The sequence below is a fragment of the Lynx canadensis genome, chromosome C1, assembly GCF_007474595.2.
Source record: "Lynx canadensis isolate LIC74 chromosome C1, mLynCan4.pri.v2, whole genome shotgun sequence".
Lineage (NCBI taxonomy): Eukaryota > Metazoa > Chordata > Mammalia > Carnivora > Felidae > Lynx > Lynx canadensis.
The window spans coordinates 182,033,018-182,051,946 of NC_044310.1; the positions used below are offsets into that span (position 1 = coordinate 182,033,018).

General features: G+C 37.3%; 1 protein-coding gene across 2 annotated transcripts in view; it reads right to left on the reverse strand.

Moving 5' to 3' along the window:
* The window catches only part of DNAH7 (dynein axonemal heavy chain 7), a 270,159-nt gene that overhangs the window by 235,377 nt on the left and 15,853 nt on the right, over positions 1 to 18,929 (reverse strand). For both annotated transcript variants that reach the window (XM_030328070.1, XM_030328069.1), the window contains 5 exons: positions 14,706 to 14,768; positions 11,278 to 11,386; positions 10,389 to 10,536; positions 1,739 to 1,826; positions 467 to 647 (listed from right to left, as the gene is read on the reverse strand). In XM_030328070.1, coding sequence (XP_030183930.1) covers positions 467 to 647; positions 1,739 to 1,826; positions 10,389 to 10,536; positions 11,278 to 11,386; positions 14,706 to 14,768 — 589 coding nt within the window. The remainder of the gene's footprint in view (positions 1 to 466; positions 648 to 1,738; positions 1,827 to 10,388; positions 10,537 to 11,277; positions 11,387 to 14,705; positions 14,769 to 18,929) is intronic.

Here is an 18,929-nt window from a genome sequence, read left to right on the forward strand (position 1 = left end):
GAGCTCAAACTCACTGACCTCAAGATCATGACCTGAGTCAAAGTCAGGCGCTTAACCAACTGAGCCACCTAGGTGCCTCTCATCTCTGCTCTTATAGCTCAAAAGCAGCCACAAACCATATGCAAATGAATGTGTATAGCTATATCCCAATAAAACTTTATTTACAAAAACAGGCAGTGAGCCAGACTTGGACCTTTGAGCTGTAGTTTGCCAACCCCTGGTCCATAGCAACAATTTTTACTTAATCACCTCCTGTCCTTTGCTGAGAAGATATAACCCTACAAAAAAAAAAAAAAAAAGATGGATTTTTACATTTTTTGCAGTACTTTATTAATGAAATTTGCCTGAGATCTCAAGCAATGAAATAGCAATGCAAGAAGCAGTATAATATAATAGTTTCAAGTATAGGTATTAACTTTCAGTTAATAAGGCACATTCGAGTTAGAAAACAAAAATACTGATTTACCTATGGATTTTTTTACACTAAGAAGATAATCTTCTCTCATTTCATCAGATAATGCAAGTATGCTGTTAGTGAGGACTTTTAGATGTTGGGGGACTAAATTCAATACGTGCTCTAGCCAAGAATCTTCCATTGGGGCTACGTGGTCTGTATCAATTCCATGGTGAATATAATAGTAATATCTCTGCATATAGAAGATGGAGAAAAAAGATGGGTTTAGTCCTATAATTGTGTTCATCAAAGATAAAACTAGTGAGAAAAATCAAAGTTTTAGGAAAACAAAGTATTTACAAATCATAACAAAGTATTTGGTGCAATTCTTGGAGGCACTATTGGAGATCCCCTAAATTTAAAAAATACATGATGTTTCATGAAAATTAAAGCTCTTACCTCAGTTGATAACTATAAAATATCAAGTTATATTACTAAATATATAACATACTAAGCAGAACCCATGCTGAAGTAGAATTTAGTGCTTTATAAATATGTAAAAGTGTGGTAAATTAATTTTTCTTCTTTTATTATTGATAATCAAGTCCATCTTACAAGCTGCAAGTGAACCAGTATCCCTACACATTAAGCTCAGAAATCTATGACAGGATTTAGGAAACTTCCAATTGGCTTATTAATAGTCCATATTATAATTTTACAGCTGCTATTAAAGGTGTACATAAAATATTCATTTTAGGACATAATAGGATTTCTCTAGCAATGGACATTCAACTTTGATATATTTTCACTAATTTTTACATGTCACTTATGAGAAAAAATTTTAAACATCAAAATATTTTTTCAAAAACACTCTCAAATTAGTAATGTTAAAGTCTTTGACATTTACGTTTAAAACAATTCTTCTGTATTTGAAATACTAGAAGAATTGTATTTCTAAAGTAAGTTAATATGCTTTGTGAAGTGTCCATTATGTAACTAAGATAGTTTCCCATAGAAGAATAAAGACACATAAAAGCTATACAAGACTGAGGCTCATTTTAACAAAGGGAGCAAATAAACCGGAGATTCTTTAATTGTGGTCTTAGGTGGCAAGGGAGACAATGATCTTAATCTAATAGAACAGATTAACACATATGAAATTAGACTTGAGTCTTTTTTTTTTTTTTTTTGAAGTTTTAAGTAATCTTCACGCCCAACATGGGGCTCAAACTACATCCACAGAGTTCCACAAAAGAGGAGCACAGAATAATCTCAAAAGTATAAAAGTATCTTCAAGTGCTTCCTTTACATTCAATGATAGTGACAAAAGAGACAGCCCATTACCAAGATGTCTTTCTCTATTGCAGAAGTGGTCAGTTTTGGAAATGTGCTTTCATCAGGGCTAGCTGAGTCTAAGACAGCATCTTGTTGCCTAAGAAAATGATAAACACACTATTCAACTAAACATGAAAGGCAGTCAGAATATACATTAATGGATATATAGCTGACCCTTGAACAACTCAACTTTGAACTGTGCAAGTTCACTTATACATATTTTTTATTGTACAGTGTTGTAAATGTATCTTATTTTTTTCTAATAATTTTCTTTAGCTTATTATAAAACTACAGTATATAATACACAACATTAAAAATATGTGTGAAATGACTGTTTATATTATAAGACTTCTAGTCAACAGTAGGCTATTAATAGTCAAGTTTTTGGAGAGTCAAAAGCTATACATGAATTTTCAACTGCGGCGGGGTCAGTGCCCCTAACCCCTAAGTTGTTCAAGGGTCAACTATAAAAAAATCAGGACCGTTTCCTATTAAATCATAAGAATGAGCTGTTGAACATTTTATTTATAGTGCACATAATACATATTTGTTTGATACCACATTCTTCCCAGAACACTTCCTCTTTATTCATAGAGATAGTTACATTGGTGATTACATAGTTACATAGTGATTGCAAGACCTAATTCAGAGGCTACATTCTTCTTGATGGGCTTTGCTCATTCTTCCTCATGACTCCAAACTCTCTCTCTCTCTTCTTTGAAATTCTATAGGAGTACTCTTGCAGTATTACTAAAATATTTATAGTTATTTATAAATAAGGGATTTAAAAGAGCACTGATGGAAAATATTATAAATGTAGACAGATAAATTCTTGAAAAAATCATTTCTCAGATATCTAAAGATATATAATACAAGCTAGCAAAGAGTAACATAGCTTATACATTCCTATGTATTTATTATTGGCTAACTGTTCATTAAATACTACAGGGTTGAGAGCTATAATTCAGTTCAAACTCTATACCAGATATGAGCCACATTTTGTGACTTCTTCTGGGGCACCACTGTGGAGAAAGACACAGTTCACATCTTCATGAAAAAGAACAAGTTGTTCTGGGATGGCTTTAACTTCTTTATCATTAAATGTATCATGCTCTAGATCCCAAGTTCATCTGAGATGGATACAGGTCAGTGATGCTATATAATAAAATATTCCCTCCCACTAACTACCCAGTGAGTGGAGACTGGAGGCTTATTGAACATCTGTCTGAGATACCATACTAAGATAGATACCAGGATGCATCGTCTAAATTATTCTGTCTTTTGCAAATCCAGGAATCAAATACTTTGTGAACTTTATACTCATTTTTTCAATTATATGGATCAGGGAAAAAAGTCAATGCAATAGCTCAGGTAATGTCTTAGTTTAATTCAGTACATAGTAGATGCTTAACAAATGTTTATCAGACATTTGGGAACAAGAATATAAAAGGAGCAGTGGAAGATCTTCAAGGTATTCTACACTTGGAGTGAGAAGGGTTGACTATTCTAATTATAAAAAAAAGTCACCTCATTATTTTGATTATACAGTCAAGAGGTACTAATGCAACAGTAATGGACTTCGAGAATCAGGACATCTGCGTGCAGATTCTGCCACCATGATGTATATGATCTTAATAACTGTGTTGTTCATGTTTTTAATGGAAGAAAGTCTCCTGTTATTTACCTTGCTAAACCCAGAGAGTCCAACAAGCTTCATCCTCTGTGTGAGTAATGTCTGCCTAGAAGAGTGCAGTAAGGTCAGGGAAGGTGAGGAGGAAGTTGGGGGCTATAGGGCCAGCTGCACAAGTTATTGCAGTCATAATGAAGATCCTTTCAGCTCTAAAACTCTAGGATTCAATCATTCCATGGCTATAGGCTAAGATTCTGCTCTCTAGAAACAATAAAAACTTTTTATTGATCACCTAGTCAGGCCCTCAACATTTTCACATGTTATCTCTAATCCTCACACCTATTGTTAGAAGAGACAGAGAAATCATCACAGATGAGCAACTGAATGTCAGAGAGATTAAATAGCTTCCCCTTTGTGTTTCTTAATTAAGTACAAACAACAAGGATTTGTCCATCCATATGTGCTTTCAAACTGCCATGCTCTTTCCAGCAGAACAATATTCCTTTCATAAATAAATCTAAAGGCGACACTTTACCTGACTAAAGAGAAAATATGATGTACCTCATTTCCTAAAAATGAAAAACTATATTGATTTTCTTTATTAATTCAATAGAGATATTGAGTCAAGATGGTGGCAAAAACATCCCTTTTTTTCAAGTTTCCTCATGAAAATGGCAGTAATTTTAACCAAGGACTGTAAAGAGACTAGAGGATCATCAGTTGAGATATTTCAACAAATTTCTGGAACATGAAGAGAGAAGACAGATAAAACAGTTGAAAACACCATAGCCCATAACTCATGTAAGAAGACAACCAATCTGCCTACGAGATCCTTAGGAAAGGCTCTGATCTTGGAGTCGGCAGGTACCAAAGGAGAAAATGAGTAGAATGGCTGTAAATAAGGAACTTATTTTCTTTTTTTTTTTTTAACGTTTATTTATTTTTGAGACAGAGAGAGAGACAGAGCATGAACAGGGGAAGGGCAGAGAGAGAGGGAGACACAGAATCTGAAACAGGCTCCAGGCTCTGAGCTGTCAGCACAGAGCCTGACACGGAGCTCGAACTCACGGACCGTGAGATCATGACCTGAGCCGAAGTCGGACGCTTAACCGACCAAGCCACTCAGGCGCCCCAAAGGAACTTATTTTCTGAACTTTATGCCAGCAAATTAGACAACTTCAGTGAAAATAGATTCCTAAAAAGGAAAAATACCAAACATGACTCAAGAAGAAATAGAAAATCTGGATATATAACAAGTAAACTAATTGAAGGAGTAATTAATAATCTTCCCACAAAGAAAACTTCAGGTCTGGTTGGCTTCAAAAAGTTCCATCAAACAAGGATGAAATAATACCAATTCTACCTAAACTCATTCAGAAAAGAGAGGAGGTAAAAACACTTCCCAACTCATTTTGAGGCCTACAGCCAAAGACATGACAATAAAAGTACAGACCCATATCATTCATTAATATGGACTTGAAAACCTTGAACACAATATTAGCAAATCAAATCCAGCAACACACAAAAAGGATTGTACATAATGACTAAGTGAAAGGGATGTAAGCTTTAACCTGAAAGGCAGTTAATATACTATACTGAAAGATTAAAGGACAAAAACAAATTCTCATTTCAATGGACACTGAAAAAGCACTGGACAAAAATCCAGCATCCATTTACAATAACATCTCTACTAACTAGGAAAAGAAGCAATCTTTTTAACTTGATAAAGGGTATGTGAAAAACCTACAAGTAACATCCTACATAAATGTGAAAGACTGAATGGTTTCCCACTAAGACTGGGAAGTCCACTATCACCAATCCTATTTCAAAATATACTGAAGAACCTAACAAGTGCAAAATGGAAAGGGAGAAAGATGGAAGACACTGGACATGAAGTAAAACTGTATTTGTAGACAACATAATTGTATACATAGGAATTCTATGATATCTTTTAAAAAGCTCCAGAACTAGTAAGCAAGTTAAGTAAGGTCTTACAGATAGGAGATCAGTAAGTAAAAATCAATTGATTTTTCTGTATACTGGCCAAGAACAATCCAAAAATTAAATAATTCCATTCACATCAAAAAGTACTGAAGATCTTTTTAAAAGAAGTACAAGACATATATTACAAACACAAGACATTGCATTGCAAGGAGCAATTAAAGAAAAACTAAATAAAAAGTTCATGTTTATGGACTAGAAGATTCAATATTATTAAAATGGCAATCATCATAAAATCAATCTACAAATTCAATACAATGACTACTAAATCCTAGTAGGCTTTTTTTTTTAATTGTTTTTAATGTTTATTTATTTTTGAGACAGAGAGAGACAGAGCGCGAGTGGGGGAGGGGCAGAGAGAGAGAGAGGGAGACACAGAATCTGAAACAGGCTCCAGGCTCTGAGCTGTCAGCACAGAGCCCAACGTGGGGCTTGAACCCAAGAACCGTGAGATCATGACCTGAGCTGAAGTCAGACGCTTAACCGACTGAGCCACCCCAAGGGCTTTTTTTTTTTTTTTTAAATAGAAACTGACAAGCTGGTCTTAAAATGTATATGAAAATGCAAAAGACCTAGAATAGCCAAAGCCATTTTGAAATAGGATAATAAATGTTATGGACTTAAACTATCTAATTTCAAACTATAAAGTTTGAGTGATCAAGACAGAATAGTAGTGGTGTAAACATGGAAATATAGACCAATGGACCAGAAACAGAACCCCATATATGGTCAAATGATTTTTGACAAAGGTGCCAACCTAATTCAATGGGAATAGTCTTTTCAACAAAGGGGGCTGAAACATTTAGATATCTATATGCAAAAAATTGAACCTCAACCCTATCTCATACGATAAACTAAATCATGCACATAAATATAAGAGGTAAAACTGTTTTAAGAATAAACTAAGAAAACATAGAAAATCTTGTGACAGAAAAGGATTCTTAGATATGACTCCAAAAGCATCAACCAAAGAAAAAATTAATAAATGTGAGCTTCATCAAAATTTAAAACTTTCACTTTCCAAAAAATACCATTAAGAAAATGAAAAGATAAGTCACAACCTGGAAGAAAATATTTTCAAAAGATAGATCTAATAAAAGACTTGCATAGGAAATATTTCAAGCACTTGTACAATGCATTAGTAGAAAGATAAACAACCCAATTTTTTAAAAGTGGACAAAATATTTAAATACACATTTCAAAGAAATTATATGAATGTCAAACAACCACCAGAAAAGATGCCCATAATCATTAGTCATTAGGGGCATATAATTTTAAAGCCATAATGAGATAAAATAACACATCTACTAGAATGGCTAGAATAGGCAAAACAAAACAAAAAAAGTGTGGACAAGGATGTGGAAAAACTAGAAACCTCTTTGTACACTGCTTGTGAGATTGTCAAATGGTGTAGCCACTTGGAAAACAGTTCAGCAATGTCTTTAAAAGTTAAACATATACCTACTATACAATCATTTCTATAATTTGGCATCTAGCCAGGAGAAATGAAAACATATCCACAAAAAGACTTGCACTCAAATATTCGTTCATAGTAGCACTTTCAAATAGCCCAAAACTACAAAAATAAACAAAACGAGGGGCGCCTGGGTGGCGCAGTCGGTTAAGCGTCCGACTTCAGCCAGGTCACGATCTCGCGGTCCGTGAGTTCGAGCCCCGCGTCAGGCTCTAGGCTGATGGCTCAGAGCCTGGAGCCTGTTTCCGATTCTGTGTCTCCCTCTCTCTCCGCCCCTCCCCCGTTCATGCTCTGTCTCTCTCTGTCCCAAAAATGAATAAACGTTGAAAAAAAATTTTTTAAATAAACAAAACGAATGGATTAAAAAAACATATTCTAGGAATCCGTTTAAATAAAATTTTAGAAAGGATAAAACTATAAAAACAGAACAGATCAATGATTGCCTGGGGCAACCAGTGGTAAAGAGAATTAATGGAAACGGACATAATTTTTATGGATGATGAAAATATTCTAAACCTAGATTTTGGTTAAGGTTGAACTGTAGGAATTTACTAAAATTCATTCAATTGTACACTTAACCTTGAGGAATTTAATGGTATGTAAGTTATATCTCAAAGAAGCCGTTTTTAAGCCTCTCTAGAAGGCTTTGAAAATAAAATATTCAGGAAAAGAAAGACAGGTTGACAGAGTACAAATACAGAGTGCAAATAAAGTAATGACAAATAGAGTGACGTAGGCTTCTCATCAACAATGATACAAGTCATGGTGGCTACAGTTGATAGTACTCTATTATATGACTGAAATTTGCTAAAAGTAGAACTTAGGCGTTCTCACACACACACAAAAAAGGTGAAGATGTGAGATGATGGATGTGTTAACTAACTTGACTGTGGGGATCCTTTCACAATATATACGTATATTCTCACATCGTACACTTTAAACATATTTCAATTTTATTTGTCAATTATATCTTAATAAAGCTGGGGAAAAAACAATACATAAAATAAAAATATTAACCAATTTTTTTGTCTTTTAAAGTTTATTTATTTTGAGAGATAAAGAGAACATGTGTGTGCAACCTGAAGAAGGGGCAGAGAGAGAGGGAGAGAGAAAATCCCAAGCAGGCTCCATGCTGTCAGCACAGAGCCCAACACTGAGCTCGATCCCATGGACTGTGAGATCATGACCTGAGCAGAAATCAAGACTCAGACACTTAACAGACTTAGCCACCCAGGCACCCTGGCTAATATTTTTCACCCAAAGTTTTCAGATATAAGGTAAAAATTGCAATTATCCTTTCATTTTGTAGCCAGCTTTGTCATTAATTCAGGGGTAAGGACAAAACAGAGACCTTTACAGAGATGAGTGTCTCAAGTTAACTCCCCGTAGATTCTCACTGAAACAACTACCGAAGGATGAACTTCAGCAAAACAGAAAATGCACCCAGAAGAGTAGAATGCAAAGGCAATTTTCCAAGAAATTAGAAAACATGTTAGTAAATCTCAGCGTTAAGAAAAAAAGTATGGGGAATATAAGGACCTGGTAGAACTAAAATATTATAAAAATATTAGTAGAAATAAAATGAAGAATGATCACATGGAGAATGCCAAGGTAAGTTTAGAGCTAAGTTAGAGCAGTCCAAGATCCCTTTGTGTTGTTCAGGGGCAAGACAGATAAAATTGAATTTTAAACGTTGAAAAGTATAAATTACAATATGTGGTTTTAAATATTAGGGTAACCAGGGGTGCCTGGGTGGCTCAGTCGGTTAAGCATCCAACTTCAGCTCCGGTCATTATCTCAAGGTCCGTGAGTTCGAGCCCCGCGTCGGGCTCTGTACTGACAGCTCAGAGCCTGGAGCCTGCTTCGGATTCTGTGTCTCCCTCTCTCTGCCCCTCCCCTGCTTGCACTCTCTCTCTCAAAAATAAACATTCAAAAATATTAAAAATAAATAAATGTTAGGGTAACCACTGTGTTTGATAGCTTTTAAGCCAATAGAAATAAAGGGAGAAGAGAGAAAATTCAATTCAATAGAAAGCAGAAAAAAGAAGAAAAAAGAAGCAAAGGCAATATAAATATATAGTAAACACAAAGTACAAAATAAATTGGTAGAAGCACACATGTATATGAAATGCCAACAACTATAAATGGGATTAAACATAATACTAAAGTATAGAAACTCTTAAGATTGAATTTCAATATATCTATCCATATCCTATTTATAAAAGGCATAACTAAAAAATGACATAAAATGGCTAAAAAGAGACTACTGTTTCTTTTACTACAACAACAAAGATAATCTGAAAAACCTCCCAGTACCATTCTATAAATGTTGGAGAATATGCCACGTTCCTTTTGAATGCATAGATGAGCTCACAAAAAAAAAAAAAAAAAAAAAAAAAGGAAGGAAATACTCAGGAGAAAAAAAAAATGGAATGGCAATCATCAAAATCCTGAGGCTACATTTATGGGGTCCAGGGCCTTGGACTTTAACGCCCATGTCAATCAGGAGGTGAGGAGATGATTCCATAGGGCTGAGTGAAATGAAGAATTCAAAGTGAGGCCCCTTGTGTGAAGCTAAAACCCAAGACCAGCTCTATCCTCAAGCAGATAAGGACCAGAAGTGACAGGCACAGGAAGTTGTGTCAAGAAAGATCATCTGTCTTAGCCAGGATGCTGGACACAGAAAAAGTTGCTTCCAAGACTTTGTAAGCTACCCAGACCACGGTTTGGGGTTTTGATTTCACACAGTTTGTGGAACACAAGAGTGCTTAATCCAAAAAAGTGGGCCAAGCTGGTAAGATCCTACGGGCAAAGGCAAACTTCAAACAACTCTAGCAGAGGTGCACACCTGCAAGCCGGCTGCACAGGGCTCCCACAAAATCCCTTTGCCAGCCCACAGTACCCACTGTCCCCCTTTCAAGGTGGCCATTTGGACACTAAAGTACCACATGGGGACAGTAAAACAGGAACCTGTGGGCAAGTTACTTCCTGCAACGTGTCATGAAATTATGTTCACAAATGGCAGCTTGGGTGCCTAGAGAGTCATAAACAAAGAGTGTAGCAGGCATCTAGCAAGAAGCAGTGAGGAAACAGGTAAAGAGGCACTAATGACTTATATCTGCACTGCTCTTCTAAGCGGACTTACAACTCAGAACTGGCAAGCCCAGCCCTGCTCAAGGCTGATCGCTTCACCCCAATTCCTTGTTTTTCTAGACAAGGAGACCACCAACACCACATTACCTGAGCAGAAGAGATGGGGGTGGGAGGAAACCCACACCTTATCTTCCACCAGCCACGGTGGCCATGACCGGAGCTCCCAGACATTGTGCTCCCTCAGCCAACATCAGCATTAACATCAGTACCTTTTTCGTTTGTGATATTTAATAAGTGAGACACTTCATAGGGTTAAGCTCAGTCTTTATTTGTACTCTGACTTCACTCCAACAAGGCTTTGGGGCATCCTTAGAGACGCATGGAATTGTTATACTTTTAGATAAAAAGTTACCCGGGGTTCTAACAAGGTTAACACATACTGCTTAGCTTATAGAACTTACATAATGACATTAACAAGAGTGCTTCTAAAGTTTTCTCGTTCTTTATGTGGAAATTTGCTCTTGGATTTGGAAGTAGATGGTCCAGCATAATTATCCTCCATTTGGTCTAGTATTTTGCCCTTTTTGCCAAAATGTTCCATGTATTCAGCTTGAATTTTTTTTTTTAAAAAAAGCATAAGTTAGTCATCTAAAAAGTAAGCTAAAACATTTAAGTGGTTAGAATAAAATGCTAAAGCAACTTTCAAGAAAAAGCTACACACTGTAAGTTCTCAAGTTACCGGAAGTACAATTACCTTTCTTTCAGTATTAGGAAGTTAAACATAATAGAAACCTCTGACTATTTCAAGAATATTCATTTATATTTTGATTAATATGCTAATAACTCTAATTTTCAATTAATTTACATAGAACCTTCTTAAAATGAAGATTAAAAATATGATTAAAATAACACAAAACTATCTCAAAATTTAAAGAACTATGATGAAAAAATGTTAATATTCAATGTAATCAATCTGAGGACTCAATAAAATAAAAAGTAAAAAATATTAAAATGACTAATTTGGAAGCAAAATTTACAACTTATTAAAATCGCTCTCAGAAAAAAAAAGTCTTTCATGCAGAGGCAAATTCTGACTACAATAAATCAAAGTTTTAACATAAACACCAATTCTTAAAATATCAGCTTTTATAGCATTTACAACAGCCTGAAATAATTACGAACTGGAATCAGTTATTTTACAAGGGAAAACATTTGGGATAAATTTTCCTACTTGACATAAATGTCATTTCAGTTTTACAATTTCACTACTCTCAACTAAAATGTTGTACGATTTTTTTTTTTTCCCCTCTAGAGAATTTCCTTAAGTCTAAGTTGGAATAAAGTTCTTACCATAGGACTGTTCATTTTTAACACTAAACTGTTCAGGAATCTCATCAGCCTGCTTTACAGTCAAATGGAATGACGGAGCTGCCTGCTGCCACTGGGGCTTTGTGCTCACCTGGAACAGGAAATGCAAACAGCATTAATCAACAAGGTCAGAAAACAAAACAAAACAAAAAAAAAACACTTTTTTTTTTTTCATGAAATGCAGGAGTATTTATAAACACAGACATTTTCTCAAACAAATCCGGACATCTGGAAAGAAGGCACACTCCACAGCAAACCTTGTTCAAGCCTGTGAATGGCTGTGGCGTGTGACATTTGGGAGACATCACCAAAAGCTCTGATGCTAGTTTGATGCGGGCATCTGTTACATAACACTAGGGTGGGCATTCCGGAGAGCCTCTCCCCCCACCCCCAAACATTGGCAAGTGATTTTTAGGCCTTCCATTTTAATGAGAGGGACTCTCTGCTGGGCTCCAATGCTAATGAGCTTCTCTGCATTCCAGCTCCAAAAGATCTTCCTGTTCTCATAGCTTTAAGCAGTTGTCTCGTACTTGGGCAACTCACGGATTTATTCCACGCTTGAAGGCAGGGTTCATATATTCTTATACTTAAAAGATGTAGGCAGATCTCATAAAAGAGGGAGGAAGGCTAGTGATGATGGCTAATTGGCACTCAGCTTCAGTGCTGGGGAATAATAGAGGCTGGTGGGGACTGTGGCAGACAGGAAAACAGCTAGGTCTTCTAAAAAGACAACAAAAATTAGCTCAGGCCAATTACTGCAATACCAGAACACAGACCCACTGCTGCTGGAACCTAGGACTTATCGAGAAACCCAGATGGGTGGATTTGAAAGTAAAATACACATTTTACAGATGACAGAATCTCTATCTTCCTCTCAGATCCAGACCACGTTGATAGAAAGCCCATACTCGCACAGGCTTCTTCCTACTTTTTACTCTCTGCAATCCTTACTCCTGCTCCCAAATGAACTTATTTCTGGCTCTTCTTTCGCAGGAAAACAAGCTAAGGCAACTTAAAGATCCATGCTCTTCCATTCTGACTGCCTTTCCATTCCTTTAGTCTCATCTTGCTCCATAAAGGATTTAAGATTTGTGGGGCTGCTATGAGTGAGGACTGCAGAGAGGGTGAGAAAAGACAAAACAAATTAAAAAACCCACTTTTTTTTTTGAGAATGGGAGTTACCAGTGCTGAGTCACCCTTGATTTCAACTACAGGGATCTTCTCTAGAAGCATGAAGCGTTGTAGTGAAAAATCATTCTAGGTCTTAACTACTGCTGGAAAATTTCATCCAAGTGTAAACCTTAATATTCAAATGAAAGTACTTTGCTGTTTTTTTAAGTCAATGGGTTTATAAGAACATCTCTTGAAAATATTATTTTCCTTGTAACATATAAAACACAAAGAATGCTGAGAAAAAAACCCTAAGATACATATGAACATAAAACCAGGCTTAAAGCAGCCAACAAAAGTGTTGTAGACTATTATATGCCACCAACAGGAAAGGATTATTATGCAACTCAGCCACTGAATAGTAAATAAGAAAATTTAGGTTTACATTTCTAAACCCTCTATGCTAACCAGACACAATGAACTCAGGATAATATTTTGGAGGGGGGCGGTTAAAATTTGTTGAGTTTTCAAAAGAAAATGTCTATTTTATTTCAAGTCTTGTCTTTTAAACTATAAAATCTACAATAGATTTTGTAGAACTAGGGAAAGCATTCTATGGCTGAATTTTACAGAACTTGGCATGATACTCCGGTGTCATCCACAAAAACATGTTTTTAATTAAAATTTGTGTTTTGGGGGCACCTGGGTGGCTCAGTCGGTTGAGCATCCGACTTCGGCTCAGGTCATGATCTCGCGGTCCGTGAGTTCGAGCCCCGCGTCAGGCTCTGTGCTGACAGCTCAGAGCCTGGAGCCTGTTTCGGATTCTGTGTCTCCCTCTCTCTCTGACCCTCCCCCATTCATGCTCTGTCTCTCCCTGTCTCAAAAATAAATAAATATTTAAAAATAATAATAAAATAAAATAAAATTTGTGTTTTGTAGGGGCACCTGGGTGTCTCAGTAGGTTAAGTATCCAACTTCAGCTTGGTGATGATATCACAGCTTGTGGGTTCGAGCCCCACATCAGGCTCTGTGCTGACAGCTCAGAGTCTGGAGCCTGATTCAGATTCTGATCTCCCTCTCCCTCTGACACTCCCCTGCTTGAGCTCTGTCTCTCAAAAATGAATAAACATTAAAAAATTTTTAACATTTATATTTTGTAATATTCAAAATCTTTCATTTAAGAACATTAACTCTTAAGTTTCCCAGGTGAAAACTGTCATCCATTTAAAATTATCAGGAATCTTCTGTACATAAAGCAACACAAATTCAATTTTATAATTTGTTTGTAGCTTTTAAATTATCTTTCAAAAAAATAATCTTTAGATAAACCTCAAAAGCATTATGCTAAGTAAAGCCAGGCCTCAAAGGACAAATGTATGGTTCCACTTACACAAGCTACCTGGAGCAGTCCAACACATAAAGACAGAAAGTAGAATGCTAGCTGCCATGGGCTCAGGACACAAAGGAGATACTGTTTAATGGGCAAAGAGCTTCAGTTTGCAAAGATGAAAAGAGGTCTGGAGATGGATGACGGTGATGGACGCACAACAATGTGAATGCCCTTAATGCCACTGAGCTATGGTTCAATTAAAAATAGTTAGGATGGTAAGTTTTTTGTTAGGTGTCTTTTATCACAGTTAGAAAAAAAAAATACTGTTTGCATTGAACCTCCACCTAAATCCAACTTCCAGAGGTCACAAGGGCACAGCTCGATGGCATTAAACTCCACATTACTAGCAAAGTCACTGGTACAATTTATTACAGTGAAGCATATCATACCCAGCACTTACCAAATGAAAGAGTCTACGAACTGCCTCTACCATAGGACACTGATAATCTAAACATAATAATTTTTAACAGGATACCAAGATCTAAGGACTCTTCTGCGGCATAGCGTTTCAGTGCCGGAAGATACAGCTCAAAGAAACCAACTCTTCTCATTTTCAAACACAGGAACTGCAGCTCACAGAGATAAATGATCCTTTCAGATACTAAAGCCATTAGTGACAAAGCTGTACCCTGAGACCTCACTTCCTAACTCCAATACTGATAAACTTTCTGCTAGCCCATCTTGGAAATTCTTTTATCCAGAATATTGATATACTCTTGACATACCAGGAAATTCTAGCTTACAGTTACTTTAAGATAGTTATTTTTCCTAATATGTGTACCTCATAGAATTTCTCCAACAGAAAATAATCAAATGGAGACCAAAATTCAAAATCTGATGTTCAGTTACTTATTTACAAGTTTGAAAGACGTTTTCAAAATGGCAAAGATCCAGTATATAGGTAAATTACCGTGGCCAACTGGGGTAAAACTCTTCCTGGGGTCTTGACTTTTTCTTTGCTGGCTGACTTATCCTGCATGAAAAATAGGAGGAAAACTGTTCACTCTTAATGGCACAATTGATTCACTCAACCAATTTTACAGAGGATCTACTGCAAGGTATACATCATCAAAAACATTCAAAGACCAACTTTAAACTTCTTAACATTTGTGTTAGAGTGACTTCCTTTGTAGCAAGGAAAGAAAGGTGGTATCCCACAATACTTAGAAGGCTTTGAAAAGTGTGCAAAACTTCGTATCCATCACATCTTCTTTTGGGAATTTACTTGAACCCAGCTAGTGTCCAGGGCTTGCTCAGCTCTACCACCCTTCTCTATCACTAAAAAAAACTTTTGTTCTATTGACAACTGTGGTGTTCCGCTTCCTAAGGTAACGACGCACTCGGGTTAATGTGCCCTCAAGTTGCCATAAGTCACATTTATACTTTTTGGGGAAAAGCATTGTTATCCCCTTGGAATAGAGGGGAAGGGCATGGTAGGAATGTCATCTACATAATGAAAAGCACTGTAGAGAACAATCCTTTGGTCAATAAAACAGGTAGGAGTTGTGCCTCAGCCACTGATCGATTTATTGCCTCCCCACTTGGAATCTATGTTTTTTAACCTGCTTTGTGATTCCCGAGCAGGACTCTATCAACATTTCTCCAGCTGGCCCAACATTATAGAGGATTCAAAAGAACACTAAGAGAACTTTTCTTCCTGGTTCCAGGGTTTTTCCCCCGTTGCTCCATGGAGTGCCTATCAGTAGTCAACATCCTTTCCCCTGGGCATCTTCCCAGCCTGTGGCAGACACCCTTCAGCAGGTTTCACTGACATCCCTATAGGCATCTTCCCAGGAAGTTTCCCTTACATCATAAAGGGAGACATCATTTCAAACTTTTTAGCATGCAAGTAGGTGGTCTACTCAACTCCCAGCCTGTAGCATCTCTGCAAACATCTTTGCCACCCAAGTGGGCCACAGCCAACCCCTCTCCAAGAGGTCTTAGTCTAAGCTTTGAGGAAGGGATGGCTCTTCCAAGTTTCTCCCTTGACCACTCTCCCTTAGACATAGAAGGAGTGGCTGTTCCTTATGTCTATTCTTCTATTCTTGAAAGCTATGTTGTCCAAAACAGCATCCACTAGCCGCCTGCAACTATCAACACCTTTAAATGTCGCTCATCTGAAGTGAGACATGTTTCAGAGTGTATGTTTGGGGCGCCTGGGTGGCTCAGTCGGTTAAGTGTCTGACCGGCTCAGGTCATGATCTTGCAGTTTGTGAGTTCGAGCCCCACATCGGGCTCTGTGCTGACAGCTCAGAGCCAGGAGCCTGCTTCAGATTCTGTGTCTCCCCCTCTCTCTGCCCCTCCCCTGCTTATGCTCTGTGTCTCAATAATAAATAAACATTAAAAAAACAAAGAGTATATGTTTAAGTATATATTAAATATACACTGGATGTTGAAGTCTTAGTACGTAAAACAAGAAATAGGATTAGAATATATTTTATAATGATCATGCTATGTGTTGCATATTTGTTCTAAGAAGTTTACATGAATTATCTCATTTAATCCTCTTTAAAACTCTAAGGTAGTGTGCCACTTTTGTGCATATTGTATAGATAAGGACTCTTTATAGGACATCTTTGCCCCTACAAAGCACACAGTCTAGTTAATATTAAAAACTATATGCTTTCATCCTGGAAGGGAGATGGTGTAGAGCAGAGTATTCACAGACAGTTTCAAAGAGGGAAAGGATGAAAGCCAAGCCTTGAGGCATAGTTGGATCTCCACAGAAAAGGACAGCAATGGGCTTACTGAAGACAAAGGGAACATTCATGAACGAGGACTTGGAAGCTAAATGAGTACATCAGGCTTAGGAGAGGACATTGGGGTCAAAGGTAAAGGGACTCGGCCCAACCGAAGTGTAAAGTATAACCACTGTCTTATTGCACAATGATTTACCGAACACCTACCATGTGCTGGGTTTTCTTTCAGACACTGGATCTACAGTCACTGACAGGACAAAGCCTATTCCCTCTTGGAGCTTACATTCTCATGGGTATAAACAGCCATTTCAGAAAAAAAATCATTATATACAATATATATTATATACATATAATATATATTTTATATATTATATATAAGTAATACATAATACACATTATATATTATTATATATATTATTACATATATAATGTAAGCAAGTAATAAGTACAATGGAGAAAAATAAAATTGGGTAAAGAGATAGCAAAAGGTAGAGAAGTGCTAAGTTAGATGGGGTAGTGAGACCACTTTGTAGAGGTTTTGTTTGAGTAGGAACCCAAATCAAGAGTGAGGAAAAGCTGGATGGGGGGGGGGGGGTGCTGCTATATTATGAAGCATAGGTGTTTGGGGCTTGACTGGCCTGGTTGGCAACAGAGAGCCACTGTAATCCTCTTGAGGTGACCTCAAGTCCCAGTTTGCTGTGACAGTCCCAGCATATAGCTCTTTCCCAAGCATAATTAGTAGGAATTTCACTCTCAATGGCATCTCAGTTTGGGTGATAAATTCTATTTTTATCTTATTTACCATACAAGGCCATTCAAAGGGATTTTTCATAAATGGTCCTTACAACAGTAAACAAGATATACAAGGAGGAGACTAGAGTTGGCAAGGAGAATAATTTAGTGGTTTTTAAAAATAATCCAGGCAACAGGAGATATGGGCCTTAATTTAGAGAAAATGCTAGGAACTGACGGTCACCACAACCTTCCCAGGACATGGTCTGATCACACTGCTGCCTGGTCAGAAACATCAGAAAGCCCCCTATTAAAGCAGGCACAAGTCATCACCCTGGTTTTCAAAGCCTCCTCAATACGCCCTGAACCACATCATTTCCCAGCTCCTCTTGGTTACTCTGTAGCCACAGGACTTGTGCTGGCCCATGAAATGTGAGCACTGACGTGTAAGATGTATAAGAGCTGCTGTGCCTTCTCTACTCTCCTGCCCCTGCTACCTGCAGTGAGGGGACCCCATGTTCCCCGTGGCATAGGTAGAAGGTGGAGGGGGACTCTCTGACCCACATCAGACTTCATGCAAGGAAGGGGCAATCTCTGTTGGGTTAAGTCTCTAAAATTTGGGGTCTGGTAGGTCAGCTGGTAATAAATATGTTAACAAAGAGACCCATCAGTTTGTCCCCTCAGTACTTCCTTGTTACAGTCCAGCTCTTTCTTCAAGACCAAGATCAAAAAAGTTTAGATTTTCTTTAACTCCGATTGCAAGTGGTCTCTTTGAATAGGAATAGCACTCTTTTGGTAATTCGTTTATTGTTTAAACCCTGCCTGAAATAGAATGTGTATATGTGTCTATCCTGCTCTCCCAGCCCTTCATCCCACTCCATCTCAACCTACTAATTCAGTCTTATAGAGCTGGATGAATGGGTTTTAATTTTAACTTTACCTTACAAACAAAATTGGTTAACCAAGCCCCCCCCCCAAAAAAGTTTAACTAAAGAAAAAAAAATTTTTTTAAATGTTTAAAAAAAGAAAAAAGTTGCAATGAGCCTCAAACAGTATTTACCAAAGTACAACACCAAATCAGGTGAATACCCAGTGCTGTACTACAAACATTTTCTACAATTCCTAGCGAACCCCGGGATGTAGAGGGAAACATGAGCATTAAGTTTGCAAGCTGAAATGTGCAACAGGTATCTCAAAGTGGAAGGCTTTCTGTTAGCAAGAATGAGGTATGGTAAGAATGAGGTTGTAGACAATAGAGAGAAAAGGTTGTGACATATGGTCCAAGTGACCTGGAATGTTCACACCAAGACAGAAGGAATTCATGTGAGGTCTACTGTATAGCAGCCATCACAGATGTACAGAACACGTTGCTCAACCCCAGCCTCTTACACAAACATTCACTCTAAGTCATTCTGACTTAGAATCTCTACACCACCCATTCTGCGTGCTGAGCCATCAACCCCAGTCCTGTCAACACCTTTTTTACCCTTTTTGCCCTGGGTAAACAGTGAGGGGCCTTCATGTTTCCTTATATTGCAGTACAGAATATACGTCTAATAGGATATTTTATACATAGTGGTTCTCTGGCTAACCAAAAAGAACAGCCACACAGAAGCCAAAATAACACCTAACTAAGGTTGCTCTTCAATAAGATCAGATGGGTAGACTTTAAATTAGTATCTACATACTTTTGCTGACAAGTA